At 40.4% G+C, this 27,845-nt stretch overlaps 1 protein-coding gene across 7 annotated transcripts in view; it reads left to right on the plus strand.

Annotated features, from left to right (window-relative positions):
• The window catches only part of scalloped (TEA domain transcription factor 1 homolog scalloped), an 86,855-nt gene that overhangs the window by 880 nt on the left and 58,130 nt on the right, over positions 1-27,845 (plus strand). For 2 of the 7 annotated variants that reach the window (XM_034325734.2, XM_034325737.2), the window contains exon 1: positions 181-1,146. The exons of 1 other annotated variant lie outside the window; for it this stretch is intronic. Coding sequence is in view for 2 of the 6 variants with exons in the window: in XM_034325737.2 (XP_034181628.1) it covers positions 1,122-1,146 (25 nt within the window). In the remaining 4 variants the exon portion in view is untranslated. Of the gene's footprint in view, positions 1-6; positions 92-180; positions 1,147-10,329; positions 10,406-20,471; positions 20,491-27,845 lie in introns of those variants that run through there. 4 more of the 7 variants (XM_034325729.2, XM_034325735.2, XM_034325736.2 and 1 more) reach the window with 4 other exon arrangements.

Raw genomic sequence — 27,845 nt, forward strand, 5'->3', positions numbered from 1 at the left:
AGAGAACGCAAGCTCCGTGTCTATGTGTTACGAAGTGTGTGCAGTCTCTCTGGCAACGTGTACGGCTCGACAACACGGACTCGTCGAGGAGGTTAGGACGAAGCGCGATCGTGGTGCCGGTGGTGGTGGGCTGCGTGCGTTTCCCCGAGAAGAGCGCGCCACGACAGAAACGTGTGCCTCTGCCTAGTGTCTGCGTGCCAGCCCGCTCGCTCAGCCGCTTCTGGTGAATTCGTATGGTGAATTATTGATCCGCGGCGGCGTGTGCGTGCGGAAAAACCGCGCGAGAGTATAAGAATCGTATTTAACCGGGGGTAGAAAGAACGTGTCGTACAGGAGCTATAGAAAACGTTGGAAAGATAGTACCGGCTGGTTGTGTATATACCGGTGCGGTGTCTTGTTTTGAAAACTGTGCGCGCGCGAAAACGCACTCCCGCGACATACGTACACATACATATATCGCATAGTTTCTACGAGTCAGGAGGTGGAGCAGTGGTGGTGGCAGCGACGGATTTTCTTTCCCCTAGGCGGGACCAAGCGAAGTGTTCGCACATATTCCATTGCTCCCAACGTAACGTGCGTCTACGTGTCTTTCTCCTTTCCTGTCATTCTCCCTGTCTCTCCCTCTCTTCTCGTCTCCTTCTTTCTCTCGCTCTATCTCTCTTTCTCTATCCCTCTCGTCCGTTTCCCCGCTCTTTGTCCACGTTGTCGCGTGTTATACGTGTGTGCGTTTCTCTCCGTCTCGCTCTGTCTGCGTTACCTTCGCCGCGTGTGCGTCAAACGAAACTAAACGCGGGAAAAGCTCGGGCGCGAAAATATATCCATATTCCAGGGGGAATGTAGACGGTGGTTATCGGGTAACGCGGAGCGTTTTTCGATTCTCGCCCGTGTGAGTGCCCAGTGCTGAGAGATTACGGTTTACGGATATTTTGACGAGACCAGAAGCCCCGAGCGAAAGTGTTGTCGTCGTCGTAAGACGACGGCGACGACGAATCACAACAACGACAACCACCACGATAATACGTTCAAGGAACTCGAACGCGACGCTGTAGCTTTGTCGCGCTCTTTACTCGCGTCTTGATAATCCAGGACAAGCGAACCTTACCTCCACCACCGCGACTTGGATGGATACTGTGCATTATTTCTGGAGTGAGTTTCTCTTTTAATCGTGTGCTTGTGGTACTCTACGTACGCTTGCATGTTTACCGCCTACGTCCTATGTGTACACACGCGACGTGTGTATACGCGACAACGAGTCTCTTGTAACACGCGGTACCGCACGGTTGGTTTTTTCGTCTTCTCCCGCGACTCGACGCTACCGCCGTCGGGACGCACGTTGCCTTCCGTCCAAACGATTTATCCTTAAGAATTTATTTCAACGAAACATGTTACATTTGATCGAAAGTAAACGCTAAAATAATTTACTCGTTTCTTTACCAATCGCGACTTACAAAAACAAGATATGTAAAAACGAACACGAAACCTTCTTAGAACTGTTTATACATGCAACCACGTGATGGTTTATTTCAACAGAAACATAGCTACGCTCGCCCGTACCCGTCTGAAAAATATTGTCCGGTGACAATGACTTTAATACAATGACGTTATCACAGTAGGTTATCAAAAGTAATCCCGGTGTAACATGGTAACATACCGTTACATAAATTTAATCAGATACTTGTCTTGTTATCGTACCCGGTAAGCGGTACCAGGTACGCTGTTTAGAAAAGATTCTTGCCGTCGATTGCGCATTTCGGCTCGATTTCTTCGTCAGACTCTCCTATCATCGTCACTGTTCATATTTCAATTAGAAACTAATCGAGCGTAACGTTCCAATAGTACTTTATTGCATCTGTGAACACACGGTTGTATCGTGGATAGTTTTTGTTATTGTATTCGACTTGTACGAAGAAATAACTGTTTGCGTCGAATATGAGTACACACGGTGTGCGATAATTCTTTCGAACGGTGTTAATGATGTTTCTGTTTAATTTTTTAAACGATTCCTTATTTACAAATTGAGCGTTGTAATCAGGTATGTAAGAAAATCTAGTACTCTTTGGATGATATTGTACGTCTCAGTACATCTCGGTGAATTACTATCGAGAAGAAGGGTTAATCGAGCGACGGTACTCGTTGAAAGTCAAACGAGGTTCAAAGATACTCATCGAGGTTTCAACTGGTTGGATAAAATCTGTGATACGAGGAGAGGGGAAAGGATCTCGGTTAAGGTGCAGCAGGTGCGAGGTGCGTTCCTTCGAGGCTGTTCCGCCCTCCGCCTTCCTGTCAGCTCGTTTTTCTTTCCAAGAGCAAAACGGTTGACGAACCGCGGAACCGGTAGCACGTAATCGGTAATCGATCAATTCGGTATTCATATCACCTTCGCTGAACTCGTACGCGCACTTTCTACGACCGATATCGGCCTCTCTTATCTTACCATCTTATCGGTTTGTCAAATATTGGAATTCGGTTAACATTCCATCTTCTTCTTCTGTTCGCTAACTGTTTTGCACCTGTTTCATGACTCATCCTGGGAATTCCCCTAAGTATCTTTTTTCGATAGATAAACATGAGAATTTAGGTATTAAATGGTATACATTTTTGTTTTTCAAATTAAAACGAATATAGTTTGATTAAAATTGACGAGGGCTATTGATCTGTGAAGCATCCATTTATTTTGGAGCAGCTATCTGCTTTCGGAACTCCAATGTAGGCAAGTGTTTTATTCACTGAAAACTTGATCAATTCCTAATAGCATTCCATCATGAATGGAAATTTCATCGAGTTGGGGGTGTTTGTGTACGATGAATTGTTTGGTTAATTTAAGAGCAAACGGCCCGTTTGTTCGCGGTATATCGTGCGTACAGTTGGGTTTTCATAGCCGTATATTCGATTCCCTTTTGTTTAACGGTGGGACGATCGTGTCTTAGCACCGGTGACAGCAGAGCTAGACTCATTAAGCCGAGGCTTCTTCGCGATATAAATAGGCCTTCTTGTCCCGTTGCACCACGGAAGGAGCAAATAGATTATCTCCACTCTCTTCTTTCCCTTTCTGCTTCTCTCGTTCGGCTGCTCTCCGGCTAAGCTGGTACAGTACTCTTCCGAGCAGCCACGCGCGTGGCTTTCTATTTGGTGTAGACGGTGCCAAATTGTCAAGCAACTAAAATTACCTTCGAAGGTGTACGCGTGTCTTTCTCTTTTCCCTTCTTGACGTCTTCCTCTAGAGTTACCGCTTGCTTGCTTCTTTTTACCCTTTCTTTTTCTCTATCCCTACTGGCAGCTCGCTCCCGGAATGGTAACGTCCGAACGGCACGAATTCGACCAGGATTTTCATAAGATTTCGTTGTAAAACAAAGAGAAACAAGGTGGAAATGTGAAATTTTTCAGTAGATTTTATATTCCAAGAATAATATCCACAAATTGTGCAAAAAAATGTAGAATTTTTTAACAAAATAGTGCAAGAAAGAATTAAATTAAAATTGGGGTTCTCTCCATGGTCCGCCGTCCAAGAGTTAATTACTTCATACGCAAATCTGCTTCCCCTAACTAAAACGGCCTCTTCCAGTAATTTTAATAAAATCTATACAAAAGGTAGTCATTCCTAGATCGATTTGCAAAAGGTCGAACGTCAACTCGCAAGATTTTATAGGCTCGAACCGGTGTAACCGGCTGCTCGAATCGAACACCAATTTAAATTGCTGTCCTTAGAATTTGAATGACGAAAGTATGAACAATGAATATCCACAAGTTACAATTGATATTTTTACAACACCCTATGTACAATTACCTTTTCAACCGGTACCGTGAAAAGTTTAGCAATAGATAGAACACCTGTTGATGGAAGAAGAAAATGAACCTTCAGATAGCATAAATATTTGAATAGCATTCGGTACAGAGAGAATTCGAAAAAAAAATCGTAGCTTTCAAGTGGTACTCGACGCAGCATGTTTATTTATGGAGCACGTTTTACCCGCGACAAAGATAATTTCGCGTGACGATCGTATTGTTGATTAAATGTCACGTACACGTGCCGATTGCATCGTGATCGTTTATAAAACTGGTCGACGTGTCGTGGCTGCATTTAGCGGCTAGCACCGCGGTACGAAATTTTTTCCGTCATTAATAATGTAAAATTGAAAGCAGTAAATTAAACGTCGACCAGCGCAGCGGTTCGATCGGAATTTCATCGACGGAAATAGTGCACGATGCGCGTTGATTTGTATCATGCTCGTTTGCCCGTGATATCGTAATTGTACCGATGCTACGCGAACCATCACCATCAAAATTCTACCTGGAATCGCGTTTTTGACGATTCAAAAAAAAGTATCAAGTCAGTCGGAAAGTTTTGACCTTTTGCAACTACTCGCTTGAACTTTTCAGACCTGGTAATTTATATGAGCATTTTATTTTATATAAAAAGGTGAAACGATCTGAACGAATATTAATCTGAAGATGAATGACTGAGAGTCCTTAAGATCAATATTACACCTTCTAATTAAGAGTAGGTTTAAGAGGGGCTACAGCCTTGGGTCCCATTTTCCAGGGGGATGAATTAAAATTTTACTCGTTTAGATCTTAATATTTCTTTAAAAAATTCCATTTTTCCTCGGCGTATACTCTGGCAATTAAATTTCTTACTATCCTTATCAAAACATCCGAATTATCAGGGCAGCCGTGACACAGATAATTATAACACTGTCGGCAATTAGATATTTTTTCGAAATCATGAATTCTGCATCATTACGCATCGTTACGATTGCTGTTACGAAACGGGAGAAAATGTTTCAGGCGTTGATCGATATCTGGGTAATAAGACGACCGATAGAAACGCAACGTGTACAATCGGTGTATAACAGATATCAGAGAGAATTTATCGGTGTGTACACGTGGTACACTCGTATCTGCCGCTCGAATGCGGAGAAACGCATGCATTTCAATGGCGTGATTGAGAACGTGCACAGGGTCGAGTTCTCTCTCCCTTGGGGAAGTTTCACGGGTCAGAAAATCATGGGGTGGCTTTACCACCTGGCCGTTTCTCCCTCCCCGTGTGTCCTCCACGTACGAACACACATACACACTCGTGATTCCCTTCACGTTTCACCTGTGTCTCTTTCTCTTTTCCCCCCCTTTCTTCGCTTTTCTCTCTTTCTAAAATAATGCACCACCCCGTTGCAGTTTGTCTGCATACCAGCCGAGCCACAATCACGCGATTCTCGCGTGGGTATCGGTCACCAGCTACAGAATGAAGCTTCTTTTAATCTTTTCATTCTTCCCGTTTAGTCGTGCGCTTTCGTTTAATCATATTTACGGATGTTTAACCCTTTCAAAGAGGATTGTTGAGTGTTTATTTACCGTCGCGTTAAGGTTTTCAAATGTTGCATTTTATAACATCGTTCATTGGGGATTGTTTTCAAATATTATTCTCTAATATTTGTAGCAAGATCATGATTTCCCAAATAAATGATAACCAGCACTATAATAGCGGTTGCAAATGCAATGACCAGCCCAATGAATTTGCATAAATACTTGCAGTCTAATCATCAGATGGTTATATTTTTTAAAAGAAAGTGATTCATTTCATAGAGATAAGCTGGGTTCTATAAATCATCAGCCAATGATTCTGCTAAGTTGTAATAGATGCTATTTTTTTTTCTTCTCAGTTTAATTAACTCTTCTGTTTTACTAGCTCGTTACCGAAGTCATATAATCATCTGAAAAAATCTCGCGAATAAGATGGAGCGTTATAAAATTCTGTATCCAAGATCGTGGATGACTATTCGTTTCTCGTGACCATATCTTTCTGCGTTCATAATGACAGCGGCTGGTAAAAGCAAATAATGACATTTATCACGAGACTACTTGTACACTCGGGATCAAATCAGGCTTCCCCAGGAAAAATAATGTTTCTAGCCTTTTGATTACGTAATTTATACTTACCCGTGCAAAGAAGAAGGAAATAAACTGAAAGTCTTTTTAGAGCTTCTTAAGTCATCGAGTTTAATGAGATTCGATTTAGCGATAAGCGTTCAGTTTGGGATTCTCGTCGGCGTATTGATAAAATATTGATGACATCATGAGCATATTTTTAAATCGAATTACAGCTACTTTGCTTAGCTTGTTTTGCAGAACTTTCGAGCAATCTAATCAGCCGAGTCATTTCAAAAATTAATTATTCGAAATGAAGAATTGTCGAAGATTTATTCGTGAAATTACGAATCCGGTAAAGCTTGTAATTATTTTCTAAATTTTTAGAGAGCGTTAATAGAATTATTGAAATCTGTGAAAGAGCACAAACTTTTAAATTAGCATTTGTGATGATTGGTATAATAAATGCAGAAATTTTCATACAAGATTCTTTTAACTTGACTTTTAAAATCGTCGAGATTCTTCAAAGTAAATATGTATTTTATTCGTTTGTAGATATGAAAAAATATAAGCAGGTACAATTTCGTGATCAAGATGCTCGTTAAAAAAAAAGAGTGTTGAAATCTCCTTCGTAATATATTCGTAATATCGAAAGGTAGTGCATGAGGGTATATTTGCAATTCAAAACGAACTAACTCGTTTCGTTTCGCAGAAATGCAAGAGTCGTAATGAAATAGTTCAATTTCACTGAACAATGTGCTGTAACGAATGATGATAATCTGTTTTCACCTGGTTGCTTTTCGTAGTATATTACATAAAACAGTCTGTATTTTGATTATTACGGAAAGCAACATTTTTGGAAGCAGTGGTAATTAATTTTGGTCAAAGAATTAAGTAATCTATATCGATACCATATATAACAAGAAGACCTTCAAATAACTTCTATAATTTAAAATCTTGCCTGATCCTTGATTTTTTTTGAATTTTCTTCTTCCTCGAATACTCGAGACAGTCGTAGCTTCTTCTTAAGAATTGGTAAGATTAAACCTGTTTTTCGTATAACAAAATAAATTTTTTGGTAAACAAAGGATCTCGTACTAGAAAATCTCACCGGTATCCACCTTTTATTTTAAATTAATGAAGATTCAAAATGATTTATTTTTATCCAAGAAATCACCGCCCTTGAAATTTTATTGCGCTGGATAGTGTGTCCTAATGTGATAACGAGATAAAGCGGATGTTTATTTCATGGCAAGATTATGGTCACCCTATCATCAAACGATCGTAACGGTTTAATGCACAGGTTGAGAGGACCATCGGCAAGGGGGCAGTTAGTTAGAAAGGTGAAAGATCAGTAGGTAGCCGTACAGGTAGATTTGATCGTTAATGATTTTGATCGCGAGGTCGTTCGACGATGAAATTGACAATTCTTCCTCTCAGAACTTGTCGTTCCGCTAATATCTTTCGTAATAAATCACAAGAACGGTTTATACAGGGTGTACCATTTAATTCATTTCAAATTGCTTTTATTTTATTTCGATTCCAGTCTCGTTGGGATGCCAGAAAATATACAACACATTATAGCCAGTATGCAAAACAAATGCATTATGCAAAATATGCAAAATAGAAATTATTTTATAACACACACAAAATTTAATTCCAGCTCCTGATCACAAATAAAAAAAAAAATAAAAATACGCACTTGGATGAACATTTGCCATTTAATTGTTATATAGGTAGCGTAATAAATAATTGTTTTTAAATCATTAAGTTTTATATCTAATACGAATTGAAAGCAAAAGATATGACAGAGAGTTGCATATATTGTGTGAGAAATAATCAAAACCACCCCTTCGGTACTATTTCTAGCAGTCCATTAGTTGGTTAAATTAAACGAGGAAAAAATGTAATAAACCACGACACGTCGCGTCTCTGCAAACGATATAGAATTCTCTCGACACTGGAGAAAGATTAAATTGCCGCCACCTCTTCGCACCCCTTTAGTTTCTTTCTTCTCTTCAGTAGATACTGAGAAAACCTATTTTTCAGACATTCTACGAAAATATATCGTTCTATATTATTTTTAAAAATTTGATAATGGGGTTTGATACATTACCCCTGTTACCCCTTTTTGTTCAACGAAACATTAAAAGTTGGAAAAGGGGAAGAATCATTTCCTTTAAAACAACCTCTACCGTGTATCATTGTACACGGATCGTTCTCGACTACGTTGTCCAGCGCGTTACGATCGTGGAAAGTACAAATGGTAGAGATTTTCTCGCATGGTTCGCGGAAAGCCGATGGAGGGTAAGTGAAAGACGATGGAAACGGGTTTTACAGTTACAGAGCTCGGTGTTTACGAGTTACCGGTGCCCTCCCTCTGGGTATAAACGCTATTTGCGCCGGCAAGATCGCCCGTTTCCTCTTTCCCCGTACACCACCTCGCCGTCTGTTTGCGTTGCCATCGTCACCGGTGGTAGCTGCGGCGACACTGGCGTCGACGCCGTCCTCGACGACGCCGACGACATCATTGTATTAACACGGTCGAATGGAAATTACAGCGACCTGGTCATCCCGACGTTTCGTGGGCGCGTTTACGACGTCGTTTTCCCGCTTTTAATGAACAATGAGCGCGACGAACGTTTCCTCTACTACCTCGTTTTATCGCCCGTTCCTACGAATACCGGATATCTTTTTCTCTTTTCACATTCTACTATCGTTCGTTTAACACGTTCCTATCGTTTTCTTCATCGATACACTGTTTACGGAAGCGTTTGAATTATTTCTCTCGAATTGCCAACTTTCAGCACGGAAGAATTTTCTTGCTTTCGATAAACGGGGTAACCGCTCGATAATTCTCTGGTAGGAATTAGTCCAAAGTGACCCCACTCTCCTAGACGCTCGATAATTCCACGTTTCCTCGAAAGACCCACGTCGAAATCCTTGGAAGCGGAGAATTATCGAGCGACCTGGTGTAATCGATGCTTGGAACCGATGAGACGAAATACTGAACCGACTAGACGAAAGCTTCTCCGTTCATTTTCTGGAAAATTTGCGAGACTATCTATACGTGTTGTATATCTATCTATTCGTCTCGATGAATACTACACGATACCGTCAATATTTCTGCGATTTTTCGGCTTTGAATCGAGCCTCTTCGTCGGTTTTCTTTAAAATTACAAAATTAGTTACACGTTCTACAAAATACTGCGTAAACACGTCGTGTTTCGTGATTGTGTAGAAAGTGGTATTTTATTTTGATTAACGGGAAATCTCGGTAGATAGGTCATAAAACTTGTAGTAGGGAAAATTTATCGTCGAAGAATCAGGTTTTATTATCTGTGGAATAGTGATCGTCTAGACATCCTTTTCTTTAGAATTTAAATAACGTTGTAAGAATAAATAGTTTATCCCGGATATATTTTTTATAAAAAAGTAAATAAATGCAACGATCGAGTGGTTGGGGATTTAGTTTGTAAAATTGAGAACTGTTAGCTGGCGTTAGTTGCAATAAATCACTTAATGCTACAGCAAGTGTTTATTATCGATAAAACACTTTTTACTTGGAAATAAAAATAGCAAGTTCTCTTCTTTTGTCATCAATAAGAAAAGAAAAGAAACTACATTAGACATATTCACTGTAGTTTTAGCTACAGAAATAAAAGCAACACGTTTACTTCTGTCAAATCAGTGATTTTAATTAATTAAATAGCGGTTTCTTTTGTATGCAAAGATAAAGTTAGTTAACAGAGACAGCGCAGAGCGTGTCTTTCTTATTTTAGCATGGAAAATCGTCGACCGGGAGAAACTTTCTAAGTGCAGACTGCATAATCCATTGCATGCCGAGCGTGTACTCGGTGGTCTTGGACAAAAATTATTTTAAATACGGAGTAAAAGAACCTCGAAGTAACTGTGTTGAAAAAACAGCTGAAATAAAACGATTCATAATTTAGATTTGAAAAGGTGACGTCTTTATTTCGTAATTTCGTTTTTGTTTGAAAGATTTCACTTCAGAAAGAAGTCTTTTACAACAAATTTCTGTCGGAAATAATTAAAATACAAAATAAGAAGAAACTAATAGAGCAAACGATTATTAATTCGAAAATTATGATTTTATCGAATTTGAATACGATGACCGCGAATTTGGTACATTAATTTTGCATACCGCGCGTGTTGATTGATGTTTGAAAATGGTTCGTTCACTTCCGCTGGACGAATAGAGATAAATCTGAGACAGCGTGTGCTTTATCGCGCAAGATGTTTCACCGGTGACGAACGGGTCGTTTCATTTTCTAGGAATAATTATTAATCACAGATACGGTTTGGTCATTCGCATACAAATTCCGCGAGGCTGCCCACTTACACTTGGAAGCAAACCAAAGATCTCTAGGATTAGTACTTAATATTAACATTTTTAATATCTTTATTCTTCAGTGTCTCATATGAAAATGTTCTCCTATTTTTCAGAATCCGATCATTCCACCTGTCCACCCGCACACTCCTTCAATTGATTTCCTACTAAACGCCGCCTCTGCTGTCCTAGGTAATTAAAACTATATCCAATATTTATATTTTCAACTTCAACAAAAAATTGTTCATTGAAAGTAATATTTTTATCGCTTGGAAATAAATGATCTAAATAAGGGTATTTTGGAAATCCAACCCTTTCGATGTATCAAAATACCGGTATTATTGTCGAATAACCGTGAAGATAGAAGTCGAAGGGTAAGAATGAAAGTGGTTAGGCAGTTATATCCCGAGAGAAGCGAATAGTTTTCATTAGGGCTCGAATTGGCCTCGAAGAAGCGTGGTTTGGTTGTTGGATCTTGCATGGAGGGCCGTCTAAGTATATCCGTGTTATTTCTGGCGAAAGCTGACGCACTGTTTCTCTCCTCATCGCCTCTCTTCTCTACTCGAGTCTTCCAAAGAATTATCCTCGTGTAAGCAAAGCACGATACACTTGGACCGAAATTATTCCCCTCTCTCGAGAACGTTCGATCGAACGGTTTCCTATGGTCTCCTCGATCACCCTTAACCCTTTCGGTGTTAATCGTCTGGTCCATGCTTCGTAAAATTTTAGGACTTCAGAATTTAAAAGTTCCAGATTATCAAAACTCGAAAATTTTAAAATTTCTAAAGACCTACTTCACCCTAGAATAAAATCCCAGTTACATCAATGTTGATAGCGTATTTTGGATGCGGAGATTTCAGGGAGTTACCGGGTGTTTGGTGAACTTTAGGTAAACTAGACGTTTTCAATCGGGTTTGAATCAGGAAATTAGCGAACCACTTTGTGTACAGAGTACACAAAACTCATTTCGTGTCATTAACAACATTCCACCCTACCTAACGGTGCAAAACTTGAATTCACCGAACTTCCTGTAATCTCGATCCATTTTGTTGAGATAGCAAACGTTTAAAATTGCACTTGCCCATAATGAAGTGGCGTGGTACTTGAAATTAAATTAGACGCGACGATGGTTGAATGAATCAGCTGAGAAAATAATTGTACTTCGGTTATAATTACGGCACAAGGACGTGGTGAACGTATATGCTGTTGTTACTCTAACATTAAATACAATAGTAGTTGATGGTGGATGAAAGAACGTAGGAATGGACATGTTTGAGGGGAATTCTATGGTGACTAAATACGTAGAAGTGTTTGGTATTTCTGTCGAGCGAAGAGATTCGACAAGCTCGTAATAGGCATGTAAAGGTCGAGCAGAACGGGTTCTAGCGATTTTCGTGGAGAATCGGCGAGCGTATCGCTGCCAGCGTGTGTTACGAGGATCATGGGTCCCTGTGACTCCGGCACAACCCGTCGTGAATTATTCATCGGGGCCGTGGCAGCCGTTGGGCCCTCTTCTTCTGTTCACGTGATCCTCTTCGTCAGCTCGTGTACTCTATACATATGTATACAACGCACCTACAATCACATGTGCGACCGTGCGCGTTCGAGCATCCTCTTTCTCCTTTCGTTACCCGTTATACGGGGTGGCTACGAAGTTTTGCCGATCAGATACATCAATCTTCCTTCCCATTGAAAGATTCATGAAAAGTCAAACGCAGAAATCATCCACTGCAACCGAGGCTTCGTCTTAAAACAGCGGAGTCTCGGTCTCTCGAAAATTCGGGCTCTCTCCATGGTCCGCCGTCCGAGGGGGATCAACCCTTTCGCTGCGGCGTAGATATCTGGACTAAAGTGATCAAATACAAGTTTGATATCGGAAGGAAAGTAAACGTAGAAATAGAAAGGGTTATTGGTATTGTTCTTTGATCATTCTGATCATGCGTGTACGTAGTGTTTGCGATGGCGGTCGTTTACATTGACATTATTTTTTCTTCTTTTTTGTTTGCATCTTATATAACGTGGACAATGCAAGAGCCACGCCACGCCAAACGAACGATTAACCTCGAACTTGCCACGACCTCTGGACGCTTCCCATTCGGCTCGATATACTCATCATTCCGTGTAACTGCTCACTCGTCAATCATTGTCAGCCATTGGTACCTCTTCTTTCCCTTAGTAATGGTAGATCCGAAATACAAGGTCGTTTAGCACCTGCTCTACAATTAATTCAGTATCGAATCCCTGAAGATTATTACTGATAAGGGAGATTCGGCAATCGGGAAAATTGGAAAAATTTCAAAGTACTTATCACCTGGTTAACTAGATTTTAATAGTGAAACATGGAAAGGTGTTTAATGATTAGATCATAGTGGACGTAAGGTAGATCGTGTGAAGAGAAGGGAGGGAAGAAAGAGGAGATGGATAAGAGCTGTGCGATGAGGAGTAGCTTAGCGTCATTGAAAGGTCAACACTATCAAGTGCACACTTGTCGCCCGGTTCGTTTACAATGCAAGCTGCATCCTAAGCGACGAGCACGTCGCTTTCCTACGGTTCGTTCACCCCGTACCGAAATTTCTTTCCAAAGTGTCCTGTTCGTCGCGGACAGGAAGGACGTAGAAGGCTTCTGCTATCTACCCGGTGGCTTAAGAAAGAGAGAAAATCCAAATTCTACCGCTGTTTCTTCTTCAAATATTATTCGTATCCACCGAAATTTTCGTATCAAACTTTCAACCGAAAAGCGATTAATTTATACAAATATAGTTTATTTAATTTGCGAAGACAATTCTGCTGGTTTGCAAAAACGACTGAAAGCAAATACTTCAATTATTTTCCCAATGTCAAGCGAACAACGTCGATGCTTTTTCGCAGCTCTTTTGTTCGTCTGCTGGTTTACATAATTCAAATGATCCTCTCTCTTTCTCTTTCCCTTTCGTCATCATCATTCCCCTCGTGACCGTCCTCCCCTCTTCCTTTTCGAATGCAATTTCGACGTCACGCAGTTGCGTCTCGCCGCGACATTGCACTCCAATTAAACCAGCCGAACGAATTCCCCCATCGACCGTTTCCATTTTCACGTGTACGCGTTCGTATTTACGTGTCAATTTCCTCGTAGAGAGCGCGAGGGGCGAGGGGAAGGTGATATAGAAGGCATCATCGTCGCGATGATGATCATCGGAGTATCTAGAATTCGAAGCTGGGCTGGTTCGTTTGGCGCCAAGCCAGGCCGACTTACCCAATTAGGTTTCATCACTGGGTCGGCAGCTTCCCTGGCTGCCAATATTTGCAATACCTAACTAAACTGATCCAATTATAACCAAACCACTGGTCCATCACTCGATCGACATTATAGTTTGCTCTGCACCAGATACGAGTTACACACGCGACGTATCCGATCACTCTGCTTCGATTATTATTGAATCATACCTTCGATCGAGAAAGATATTGAAAGGTTGTCGTCGTTTGAATGAACAGCAAAAATGTTGACATTCGAGTCAAGTCGATTTTCGAATGGAAAATTAGTTATTAAATTACAATTTAATTCTCGAGTATTTGTTATTATGTCTTATATGTAAACGTTGAATGAGCGAACCCGGCAGTGGCCGCGGAGAGTAGCCGTGTCTCAGCCGGAAACGAATCGTGCCAAATTCTCGTTTCATTGTATGTTTGTACAAGTGCAAACGAGTAACGCGTGAATGGTAATAATGCGTCGTATTTGTTGCTTTTATTTGAAATATTATTCGAAGGAATCGAGTCATTCTGGCACCTACTCTTCTCTCATTATCTCGTTAGGATAATGAGAAACGATTCTTGCGCGTTTGAAAAATCAAGGATCAGACGTTAAATAACTCAATGACAGGGCCTGATCCTCGAATCCCCGTGTACCCATCGAAAATTGACTTCTTATTCGAGCGCTATCTGTAAACGGCCGGTCGGCTTGTTTCAACGGGGGAAAAAAAACTGAGGAAGGACGATCCTTCGGGGTACGCGGAGGACCTCTTCACAAGCGTATAGACAGATTTCAGTGTAGGTTGTGGCGGTTGTACGCGCACGAATGCTTTCGAGGTCCGAGAAGGGAATCCGCGGTAGTCCATTGGCATCGGCATCGGCGGCCAGTCGAATAGGAACACATCCACCCGGTGAAAACGGGGTGTGTATAAAGGAGATGCTGGCAACGGTGGTGGATGGAAAGACCCGGCAAAGAGGGATAGAAAGAGAGGAACGATGGTGGGCAGCGGCAAGGATGAGGGCAGGAGGGGGGCGAGGGTCAGAGAGAAGAAAAGAGATGGAAGGAACCGTGGCCGCCTCACCGCTATTCCAGGCATTCGATTTGGTATTTTTCTTTGTGCATCGCGGATAGTTCGAATTGTTCTGCAAGCAGGGCATTGATATATCGTCCCGCGGGTCCTTTGAGCTGGCTGCGCGGCTCCGAATTATCGTTCGCGTACTCTCACGGAACCGAGAGCCGAGCTAACCTTCTCCTCGTATGCTGCACCCCCTTTCGCCGAATGCACTCGCGCCACCCTACCCCTCCTCCTTTACCATGTCCCTTCACCCTTTTCCTACCTTCCTCTACTACCCTCGCCGAATCGCCGTCCCTGGGTCAATTTATCCGAGCCTCCTCCTCCTTTGCTTTATTTCGCTCGAAATTTACTCATACCTCCCTACGCTCTCGCGTTCCGCCTCTAGAACGCTTTTTCGTCTTCTTCTCGTTCGGATACCTATCTACCTACCTACCTAACCTACCTTTTGTCTCTCCGGCTAGGCTGCCAGTTACCCTCGCTTCCTTCACTCGGGACAAGTCCAAGAGGGTTTAGGAATTCACCGGCCACGTCCTTCGGACATCCCAGATATCTTCTACTCTCTTTCCTCTACTTTGACCTTTTTTCTCTCCCTTTTTAACGCCGACGTTATTAGAGGAGTCGGAGCGATAGTAATTGGTGGATTTTTGTTGAGTCCCGGAGGGATCTGTTTGATCAGTTCGCGTTCGAAATTGAATTTTATCGTCCGACGAAAAAGTTAAAATAATTTCACCAGATTTAGACGACCATCCCCGTCGCTGTCCCGCTACCTTTTACAATATTTATTCGAATTTCCGGTTTTCCATACCGGTTTTTCACGGTACGGTCCAGCGCGAAGATCAGAGAGGAAACTTCAGAGTTTTCTCCTCGCCGGAGCAGGGAATTGTTCATTTTTACCTGGGACTTTCACGTCGCATCCTCCCGCTCGAAAGAACCTGCGAACCGTCTCATCTCGAAACCACCTCTCTCTGCTTTTCTCTTTTCCCTTCTTTTATTTTTTCTTCGTCCTCTCTTTTCATCCGCTTATAGCCAGGGTCCAAGCTTCCCTTTGTGCGTAACGGTGAATCACGAAAGGACGCGAGGGGGCAGAAGAAGACGAAGAGGACGCCGAGGTCCGAGAAGAGGCGTGGGAACAAAGGAAAGGCGAGCAAAGGGAATGGAGAAGGGGCGAGGAGAGAGGAGGAAAGATAGACCTCCAGCTCGCCCTTCTCGTCCGATCTTCTCATCATCCCTTTCTTTTTCATCGTTCCTACGCCGACCCTAGAAGCCCTCTGTCCTATCCTTTCAAAGCGGCGCGGCCACTGAAATTGCCCCGCCAACGCGAATTAATTCCTAAATTACGGCTTATCGCGATTATCCTCTCACACTTTTACGCTTTCCTAACCAAAGATAGTTTTAGGATTTCTACATGATTTATTATCGCATTTTGAAATATTTCATTTTTAATCATGTCCTGAAGGATTTTTCGTACTGAAAGAGAATCTTTATTCTTTTAGAGATTAGAAATTCGTACGAATTTCAAATGGTGTATTTTATAGATTACTCAGATTTTCTTCTATTTTTAAGACACCCTGTATATACGCGTATACGGTACCTGTGCAACACGACTTTTCAGCGTCGAATGCAATCTGCTCTCCGCCGTACCTGTTCTACCTGGTTGAAAGAAACGATAGGTGGAAGGTTGAAAGAAGATTGGGTGGGGGCATCTTCTACAACAGATGCGAGATGTGCTGTTGCACTCTTCTGTGTGCATCACGTAAGAGAGGTAACTGGTTACCTTCTCAATCGAGGCTCCTCTTTTTTCCATTGTTCACTTTCGAAAATTTATAGACGGCTACTGAAGTGTCCCTTGACTCGAAGAAAATTTTCTTCGTTTCCTTTATTCTTACCTTCTTGGAGTTATTATTAACCGTGTTAAATTCGTTGAAAATTACATCTGACAGTTCCGTTTCATTTTTAATAAACTAGATTTTCTATTTTGGCAATATTCAAGTGACATTTGCTATAGACTTATCGTAGATTTGGTTAATTTATTTCAATCTTTTTTGATAATTTATTATCACAACGCGAGGTTCGTGTGAATCAACCTGTAATCGCTTTCGTCAGCATGCAAGTTTCTCAGTGTCGAGGAACTTTCGTTTCGCGTCATCTGCCTGCACCGGGGCGTAATGACGCGTAAACACGCGTGCATCTCCTCTCGTCGACGGTGCACCCGTTGATGGAATAATGACTCTTCGGGCACGTGTTACTTTACGTTTTCTTTCACGCTTCTATTGCTTTTTTACACTGCGGTATTTGCATCGAAAAGAGGGACACTGAACATGTGGATATGAAATGGTATATTTTCATAATTTTCGGGAATCTTAGAAAATAATTAAAATTGAACTTCCTTAATGAAACTTCAACAACTCGTCTATTTAATTTTACGATTAGTTAGATATTTACAAATGGTAGAGTATTCGATTTAACCCAAAATTTCCCAAAATTTCGGCTACCCTCCGATCCCTAGGTAATCTACCCGATATCTTCAACAAATTTCTGATAACTCTTAAAGGTATTTCTCCCCTTTCTCCTTCGTACCCCGTAAAAGGTAAATCGTTTTGTTCTGTTAATGGCACCTTTTACCGAGAAACGTCGCTCGGTCGCTCGTTAACGTCCGCTGACGTGTATCCTGCGTGGCCTCACCTGCGTGACGTCAGCGAACGGTAGAACGACTATTATATGTATTTCATAACAACGATGCCGATTGAACAGGAGGAATGAATGGAAGTCGCGAAGGAAACTTCCTGGCTTATGATTTCCATCGTTACTTGCGAACGTAGTCGGATAGTGATAGGTGTTCAATAAATACTGTCTGTTTGGTTATTTTTCAAAATGAAAATAAAATTTTCTCATAACGTTTATCATCCGGAATGAAATGAAATATGTAGACGGGAAGGTTAATTCTTTCCCGCGTAAAACTTTCACCCTCTTGAAAGGAAAGTTGACGCTGATGTCGATCGATAGGATCAGGAACAGCGGGGACGTATTCTAGCCGTTTCCTTCGACCAAATTTAGAACGGTAACTTCGTAAATCATCGCCCGTTGAAAAATCAGCTGATTCACGCGAAACGTATTAAGCTGGCTCAGCAGAATCTCGAGAGAAGGGAAAACGGGCAAAAACCGATCGAACGACGATAACATTCACTGTGCTCAGCAGCTTCGATAATTTAACCGTACAGTTTAAATAACACCGGCTTAAGATGGTCCACAGGATTTTTCTGTTGACTTGTTTACCTGCAATCAGGGTAGCTGGCCATTTAGATGGTCCGCAAGGGGTGGTGAACGTTTCGGTAGCCATTTTCATCAATTTAAGGTTCAATTTGATAAGCTACGCGTCAAAGATTTTCAAAATCCAATGAATTAGAAATCATGATCCGATGGAGTCGGTGGTGCAAGGATAGCCCCCGGGAAAAATCTCTTTTTTTCTTCGTGATAAAAAGTTACCCTACACGGCGGAGAGGTCGAGTGGACGAGGGCAGCGTTGAGAAACGTCGGACAGGGCAAGTGGAATAAAAAGGTTTATGGTTGTTTCGGGTGCTCTATCTTTAGGACCCACATATCATGCCACTCTCTCGCTTCCTCTATCCCCTAGTCTTCGTATCTGTCTCTGTTACTCTTTCCCTTTCACGTTTGCTTACTCGTCTCTTTTTCTCTTTCCACTCTCGCCTCACGACCCTCCTGGCTGAACCCTCGACTGTGAGTTATTTCACGGTTAAAATAGTCGAGTATTCCTTCCGAGCGAGAGGTTGCCGTTCGTGCAGTTTCACGCGAAGAAAATGCTCACAGTCCCAGCGCACCCTCTACCCCCTTCTTCTCGATCTGCTAATGTTTTTGCTTTTTCTCCAAAGCTTTTTTATACTCTAATGGAACCTGCTGGTACAGTGACTTTGGAAAATGGTCAAACGCTTACTATTCATTTGCATACTTAATACATAAGTTGTTACTGGGCTATTTGAGGAATTTTTATTTCTTCAATGGCGGACCAATATTTATTCCATCGGTTTACTTGCGAATAACGAATCGTCGAGGAAGATGGTTGGGAGTGACCATATGGGTCACATCAGCGAACAGCTGATATTTTCACTCGTTAAGACGTCGACTCGATAAACGTGCACCTGCATAATACGTTCCGAGCGCGAACCATGAATGAAGTTTCCACAATGGTGGGGTGAGTTTGGCAAGTGGTTCAAGCCCACCGTGAAATCGACTCTCAGAGAGCGAGTTTTGCTTTCTATGTAAAGTCGACCCCGGCTCCTTGGCTCGTGTGCAATCATTTCGACCCGCGAGTTTCCGTTCGGTCCACCAAATAAGCGACAGCGAACTGAAAACTTGACAGACTTTCAATTGCCGTGGGAATGCTTGAATTTAATAACAATTAGAATAATGAATAATTGTAATTATACCATGACCGTTTTCACTTTAGCATTGCATATGTTGAAGAAGATAACGATCTCTAATGTGTATGTATCCGTGTTCAAGTTCCGGATCATTGATCACAAACTAACTGCTTTTTTAATCGATCAGCTGATCGATTATATTTGTTAAGCAACTGATATTCGAGCCACCGAATCGAGCGGCAAGTTTGGCTCACTTCTAAGGAGACTTTCACACCGTACGGTATTAATATTTCATCCAATTATAATTGAGAAATACTAACATGATAGGTGAGTTAAGTAACCGATATCAGCTGATCTTAAGGAGTCTTTTTTATCATTTTAAAAGGCGGATATGATACATTGGTTAAGTAACAATGTAAATACAGCATAAATGTTTAATGTATGAATAATTTTAAAATGCTAATAAGGCTCATCCAACCATCAAATGCTTTTCACACCGCAATAAGAATATAAATATTTAGCCAGTTTACAATTGAAAAACGTTCGAACGATAAATTGAAACAATCAGGTGATCGATCGGTCACGATGAAATATTTCCCAAAGATTTCCGTCGAGTTAGTGGGAGGATGATTTGAAAACGGTTAATTTTCCTCTCGAACCGAGTTTACCTGGCGAGTGGGAATTATTTCTCGCGCGAATAATGGCAACCCGAGGCTTTGCTGACGTTTAAACAGAATTAAATATTTAAAATCGCGGATAGGCCCACGCTCGCCGCCTACCTTCGGGCCGTAGCGATCGCAAGCGGAAAATATCTCTCCCCAGCTGTGTTGATTCGCGATCGTACGCGGCTCGATCTTGAATAATAGCCGCCATTATTAGATCCATCGGTTACACATCGATCGATATAGTGCAGCCGTATTTTCGCGGCCAAATTGTTACGCAATACGGTACAAAATTGCTCCTTCTCTAGCCACGATACAAATGAATATTCAATGAAAATATAAATGCACATTGTTGTGTTGGAATTTCAAGCTACTTTAATCAATATTTTATTTTTGCAAATATTTCCCGGTAGATATTGTTCGTTTTTAATAAATTGAAATAAGGAGAACAGGAAAAAATTAGGATTCGCATATGACTCGATCGAAAGGGTAATTAGAAGTGTTAAGAGTGAAGATTGGCTTAATTGAATTAGCTTCCTCGTCAGTATAACGATCAAGAATGATCGCGAGGGAGAAGAAGACGCGATTATTTTCGATTCTTAGGAAAGCAGGGTCTCGAGGCTGGCAAACAGCCAGGCGTAGGCGATTACGAGAAATAATGAAAAGGCGTGTGTTACGTCCCTTGAAATTGATGGTTTCTTTCGTTCATTTTCGAATTCCGATCCTGAAAGATTAAAAGTCTACTTGAAATTTATTCGAATATATTTGCCACGTGCCACTCGCTATTAATTAGACGGAAAAAGATCTGTGGCTTTGTATTAAAATTTATTCATTTTAATTTCAACGCTTGATAACTAATCACTTTGTTTCTTTTTTGTTTCAGGTAAGTCTGTCGCATTAAGCAAATCTTTTGGCCACCCTGTACACACTTTCGAAAGGTATTTTTATTCAATGTCAGATTAAAAATGCGTAGCGAACGAATTACTCCATAAAGTTATATATTCGCTTTCTCTTTGAAATTCTGTAATTGTTGCAAAATATTTTGAAATCTTTTGTCTCGGGATTGATTTCTTAAAGTAGAGTAATTTGAAATTAGCTCAAATAACAAAAAGACAAAATATTCACACACTAGTGAAGTCTATAATAAAAAATGGGTGAAATTGTCACTAATTAAGTTTTCAGAATTTCTTTCTAGATAATTAAATTCTCGACACAATCAGTTTCTTTTTAACTCGTTTAAATAGCTCATATAAGAACGATAAATCGCGCGAAGCAACAGGTAAATGTAAATTTTCTTCCCGGTTAAGTACTGCAACCATCAACTTTTCGTCATTTTCAATGCTGTAATTTGCATATTTATGGAAACAGAGGGACGAAGAAACTTTTCTGAAACTAAAAATATTCTTCGGATATTTATTTAACACGAACCGGTTGCCTGTTTTCGAAGTATATTTTGAAAAAGTTCAGCTTCGCATTGGTAACGATAAAAATAAGAAAATTGAATTAACATTGTGGCTCTCTCCCTGGTCCGCCGTCCGAGGGTTTAACCCGAGAAACAGCCAGTTGAAATATAACGTCTCCGAAAAGCAACATTTATTACGAAACAACCTGGTAGTTTTAACTGGAAGAATCGCGGGGCACCGTATAAAAATCTTGTAAAATGTTGCTTATGCATCGAACAGCAAGCGTGTTCGTTGGCCACCCACGCGATCCGTCGACATGATTTATGACGATTCGCGAAGATTGTGCAAGACGCATTGTGCGCGGAAATCCTGCAAGATCGAAGGAATAATTTTCTCAGTTGAAAGATGATGCATGATATCCTGAATGAGAAATTGAATACACTTCGTGAAAGAAATCTGTTGCGTACCTTGTTTCTTTCACCCCGCGCTCGTGAACAGCTCCGCAACTACCTCGAGCTACTCGTTCCGATTAACATTGTGTGAGTGATTAAAATTGTTCGGTTAAGTTACGAGAGTTGCGGTGTCTCATTTTCGGACATCGTGAATGTTCCGTTCGTTGTAAGCTTGCTTCACCTTGTCTCTGATATTACAAAATTCCCGGTACATGAATGAATCATCGAACTTCACTGTATAAATCATCCATTGAACGAGAAAATGTTTTCACAATAGTTACACGTTATCGTTTCCTCACTGTCTTTGTTACAAAATTATTACAATGTATAAAATATATCTTCTCAAAAGAAAATTGATCATACTTTTGATTAAGATCTATAATCAAAAGGTGTCAATGAGTTAAGTTCCACCAGAGAGAAATATTTCAAGAAAAGATCCAGTTTAGCTGGTTGAAAAATTGTTTCCCTAGCAGGACGAAGAATTTCTACGCTTTTTTTCGATGGTGCCAGTAACATTTTCAAATATAAATTAACCACGATAAGGTGGCTTTGTCGGCTCCCCTTGCGTGCCGCAAACTCGCGATCAACATTTTCCATCGTGCCACGGATACACGTGTGTACGATCGCTCTCGCTAATGAATTCGTAATCTCCAACCTGTAATCGCAATTACACACTCTCTGTTTCTGATGCTTAACCCCTTACCCGAGGATTTTTTTATGAATTTTCCACTTACTCCCGCAGATACCGGGGAGAATAATCATTGGCTCGTTGGAAATTAAAATCGGTATTAAAGTTTAACACCCTATCGGGACGAGGGAAGACTGTTCATCTTTCTAAACAGTGTTATTTTTATTAATTCTATAAGAAGCTTGATGACGTCTTTCGTGGTTGATTGACGTGTGCTACGGATATTGTACTGATATTAAAACTTGTCTCTGATAAATACAGTTCTTCTTAATGCTCCAGTAATCTGTCACGCGTGTTAGATCACTTGTCATATTTATATTTCAAATTAGAAATTCCAACTCATTTTAGTTTTTAGTAATCCTGGCTAAGGTTTTAAGAATATTTGCTTTCCGTATATCGTAATTTTCTCTGAGGAAGATAGTGTATATTAAATGGTATGAATATAAGTTGAATTATTATTGGTCGCCTTTAATAATTTTCTCTTTAGAAGCTTTAGAAATGGAACAACCTTCGTGCATCTACGTCACGTTTCCACGTTATTCCGTCTTTTGAATATCACGTATAGCCAAGGACAGTCACATTTGTCAAAGTGACAGGATTGTAGGTGGTAGTCATTTCGGAATATTTGACTTAGAGGAAAAGAAATCGGTTACAAACTGAATAGCTCAATTAGCTAAAGTCGTTCGTTCGACGAATGAAATATTCATTTCTTTTTCAACTAATTTTTACCAATCGCTTCGAAGAGTTCAGCTTCGTTTCATTTCTGTCGGCAACTTCGATTGGACAATAATTTCGATATCGTTTTTAGCATTAATTTACGTAACTAGGCAGAAAATAGCAGCGACAGTTGGTTTGCTCGTGTTTCGTCGGCTCCGCGTGTTGCAGTCACAGTGGGGAGAGCCAGCTTCGAGACTGAATTATTATGGTGATACATGGTTATACACAGGGTGTCTCTGAAAACGATACTTTTCTTAAAAAAGCTCCTCACGAATTTAAATAGATAAACACAGCTAGAATTGTTCGCCATACAAAATAGATAAAATGAAAAATCGAACAGTGATATCGAAATCTCAAGTCTAAAATATATTCAGTTTAAGAAGCTAAAATTTGACAATAATAGTCATTGAACACTAATATTTATGTTTCAATTAATTCGATTATAAAGAGCTGAAAATTAGTATGGTCCAAATGAAACATATGTGGTGCATGTATCCAGAGACACTCTGTAGAGTGCATGTGCATTATGTGCAAGGGACGCGTGTATTTACGTGCGCTGATACGCGTGCAACTGCATTTCACGTGTAGATGCAACGTCGAGCGCCGACCAATCGGCGGTGCCGGCGATAAACCTGGAATTGATCCGCGTATTTGTAAACCTGCACCAAAGTGCAGCGCCGTTCAGCTTCCACGAAGCTCGAAAACCGCAGCTCCGTTTTATCATTCATTTCCGGACGAATGTATGTAATTTGTTGGCCCGCAACAAATTCCTTGGTTTTTCTCTTTTAAACGATTATCGAATGGTTAATCTGTCGTATATTGGAAGAATAATTAAAAAAGTAACAATGCAAAATCATAGAAAATGAAAATGATATGAGATACAAAATGATATGTATTAAAGTTGGGGCTCTCTCCATGGTCCGCCATCCAAGCGTTAAAGGGTAAAATGATATCCTTAAGGAAATTCTTGACGGTGATTAGCGTACAGAGAATAATTATGTGTCGCATAACAGGAAACTGTAGTCGTTGATGGTTCCACGTGGTCGTTTACTCGAGCAGAACTCCTAACCTTCCCCAACGATCGTCGCTAACCCTCCTAACCTTTTCCAACTTCAGATCTCTTTCCTGATCCTTAATGGACGAAGCGTCTATTATACCTCCAGGTGCGTGTTACTCAGAACGAGAGACGTCCACTCTCGGCCGCGGTAATAAATCCTGCGGGACGTCTTCAGGTAGACGATGGCCTGGGATCGTCTTACCACAAGTTATAGGCTTCTTTCAGAGCGTATCCAGTGACGCAAGACCGCTTCGGACTGGGGCAAATATTATTTTCAATAGAAAATAAGAGATACACATTTCAAATACTCGATTTAGTAGGAAAATAGCACATCAATTCTGCTTGGAGGTATTAAATCGATTCAAGTATTAACACGCTTCTTGCTGACCATATGGGTTACTCTTTTATTCAAAGCTTCCAATTGGAAGCTGATCAGAGTATTCGTAACATTTGGGTTAGCAATTTCATCGAAATTTCTAGCATAATCGTTGCATACTATATATTATAATGTATTAATCCGAATTTCAGGGGACATTCATATCTGTAATGTCTCGGATTGCAGATTGCTATATGCAATTAATTGCATATTGCAACCAGTGCATCTCTGCATGATTGATCTAGCATTATGAATCGAGGGTTAAGAACTTTAACGAGCCATTTAGATTTTCTTCAATCTTCGAACCTCAAATTGATATATCATAAGTGGTATTTTGTGATGATTTTAAGTCATCAAATGATGTCAGATTTGATGTGTTTATAAATTCATCATGTAGGTACTTGAAGCTACTATTTGCCGAAATTTCAAGTAGGATTTAACTTAGAAAAACCTACTTATGAACAAGATTATTCTTAGCTTTGATACCGGATAAACGAAAGTGCAGTCGACTGCAACTGTTTTCGCGCGGCAAAAGAACAATCATTTTATCAGCGGTATGTCAATCAGCGCTTGGTCAGCCACCGGTAAATCCACGACACGGTAGCTGAAACGTGAATTGCTTTAAGGAAAATTCTTCATCGACCTGGTGCATTGCATTTCGTTGCATAAACGTACCTCGTGTACGAGATCGTTGCAGCGTTCTGAAATGCACTAACCTTCTATTGTTCGCCGACAAATCGCCGCTCGCCGCGGTTTCACTTCTTGCTGCTACCTTTTGCACCGGTTTACCGATTCGAGGCCGTGAACAAGAAAGATGGACGATAGGGTACGGGGCGAAGAAGAACGGAGAAACGGAGAGATTCGTGCTCGTGTTGCGAAGTCGACGCGAATCTTTCCAGAGCTCTCGGGTGCATCGATGCATCTTGACCTTTTTCTTGGCCCTTTGAAATGTCATTAAACCAGAGACCAACACGATCTAGGTGAAAAAAGTTGTCGGGTGGAAACTTGATTGTTGGAGTTCAACTGTGAACGCCTAGAATTTTTCATTATTTTATGAATTAAAATATTTGATTAATTTCAAATTTTTCTTCTATCACACTTTGCAACATTTTATTATATTAATTTGGAATTTTAGCCAAATTTGAAATTTGTTGTTATTCAAAAATCGTCAGTATCTCGACAGTTTCTTGGAGCTGAGATTATAATAATCTTTATAATTAGGCTTAGTTGTTACGTATCGTTTTTCGATTGACGTATATGTTTCCCGTAAGTGTATCAAGAAACACGATAAAAAGAAACGTCAACGAATTTACTAATCTATTTAACATTAAGAAGTATAAACTTCTCAACTTTGTTCATCTTTAAAAAACGATAAATTCTCGTCGAAAGTCTTCAAATTCAATACTGGCAAATGAAGTAAGATAAGAGATTTATTTTTAAATTTCATTAAGAAGCTTATTCAGTTCCATTTATGTAACATATACCTAATCGTGTTCAGATTTTGCTTTAAATACCTTGTGCAGTAATTTAAATTATTATAATTAATTCTTCGGACTTTACACTTGCAAATCATTATTTTGAGTCGTGTTAAATTAATCTTGCGTTGCGATTAAATATGTCTCTCGACGCCACGTTATCTTTCCAAATTTTCAATTTCAATATTAACACTTTATAAAATCGGATTTTAATAGCAAAAATACTATGTCACACGATAGCATAGATGAAAATAAGATAAAAGGGCGTTAAAGAGTTAGGGTATCGAATTTCCAAAAAAAAAGAAATCATGAAACAGGAAATCAATTGAATCCCGAAGGAAAATACGTTCGATCGAAGTCGTTTCGTTTTCGGTCACCCGGTATGCAAACGGTACGAACCGCACGCGGTGTGACAAAGTGACGATCAACGATGCCGGGAAGATCCACCTTTAGCTCCGCTATCTGGGGACGAGGAGTGTAAGGCAGGCAAGTGGTGACTGCTCGAAAGAAAAAGGGAAGAGAAGAGTGGCAGGAACTCTCTCGGAGAGACGAGAGAGAATTGGCGGCGGTGAGGCGAGGAGAGCGAAAAGGGAAAAAGGCTTGCAGCCACGGTGAACCGGTTTTCCGTATCTCCGATGACTCATCCTCACCGACGACGCTGCGTCAAGTGCATTTCCTGGCGCATCCCAACCTAAACCCTGTCCCTACTCCCCTCGATCGCGCTGTCTCCTCTTCTGCCACACCTGTGCTCAACGTTATTCCAAATGCATCTATTGAAAAATTGTAATTTCAATATTTAATGCACTACTCTCTTAGCATCGTTCGTTTTATACGACTCGAGTAAAGTTCAAGGTACAACGTCTCGTTAAGAAGAAAAAAAACAACAGATATTTACTTGGAGCAAACGGTACAACGCTTTTTTTTTCTCTCCTACATTTCGGTGTTAATGATGCTGTTCGGTTGACAGTTGGTGCAATTAAAATTTGCTCCGAGAATCACAGACATTAAACGTCGGAACGAGGCTTCCTCGCGTTCAAATTACCCTCGAATTTAATTGTCTCCGGTGAAAAGCATTCTTTCTACATAACGCTGGCAATTTCGTTCGTAACGTTACAAGGGAAGCAAAGAGAAGAAAGATAAAAAAGAATAAGTGAATACATGAAACGATGCTTCTATGTGACATAGTGGTAATTAGTTGAAAATTACAATTTCTAAATATATAAAATGTCACTGTTCTCTGTCATTCTCTGTACTGTTTTGTTCACTCGGAGCATATTTTTATAAACATTTGTTTATATCTATTTGACGATGGTGAAAGTGTTATTCAAATGGAACTGGTTATTACGTAACGAACGTAGAAACGTAGTTTATTAATTAAAAATATTGATATTTTTAATGTTTCTTCTCTTTTTATATGATAACAAGCTGGCAAGTAAAATGAAGAAATTCGAGTAGAAGTTGCATCGGTAATAATAAATATCATTTAAGTGTACAAAAACGTTTCTGATCGGTCGTGTGTCAGTATGATAGAAAGAAAAATAATTCAACAAAGGATTTACGTTTGTCGATACGATTGATCGTAAACGAGAAGAGGAGAACGGAAAACAGAAAAGAGGAGAAAAAAAAAAGGGGAAAAAACAGAAAGAGAAGGATCGGTCGCGGATCATTTGCCACAGGATGAAGGAGCTTCCTGTATCTAGAGCTTCCTGTACATAGGAGAGGCGAAACACTGTGGCAGTTTGATTTATGATCGACACGGCGAGTTATCGCTTTGCCAATAGTGGAAATCGAGGGGAAGAGGGCCGTGTGATGTCAAGGGTGAAAGAAAAAGGGTTTCAAAGATAGATGAATCGATGAACGCGGATATTTGCCCTCCTCCTCGTTCTTAATCCTTTCACTGTGACGTTCGTTTTTAGACATCGCTACAAACTTGATCAATTATTTATTTTCCATCTATCAGTCCCTTACATGATTACTAAATGGTCCTAAAAAATAAAATAGGATCATTAGAAAAACAATTGATTGTTATTTTCCTGAATTTCGAGGACGAATAAATATTTACAAACAATATAGTATCTGTAATAAAACTATGATAAATTATTTGAAGGGATAAAAGAGATTGAAT

This window comes from Osmia lignaria, chromosome 5, assembly GCF_051020975.1.
Source record: "Osmia lignaria lignaria isolate PbOS001 chromosome 5, iyOsmLign1, whole genome shotgun sequence".
Classification (NCBI taxonomy): Eukaryota; Metazoa; Arthropoda; class Insecta; order Hymenoptera; family Megachilidae; genus Osmia; species Osmia lignaria.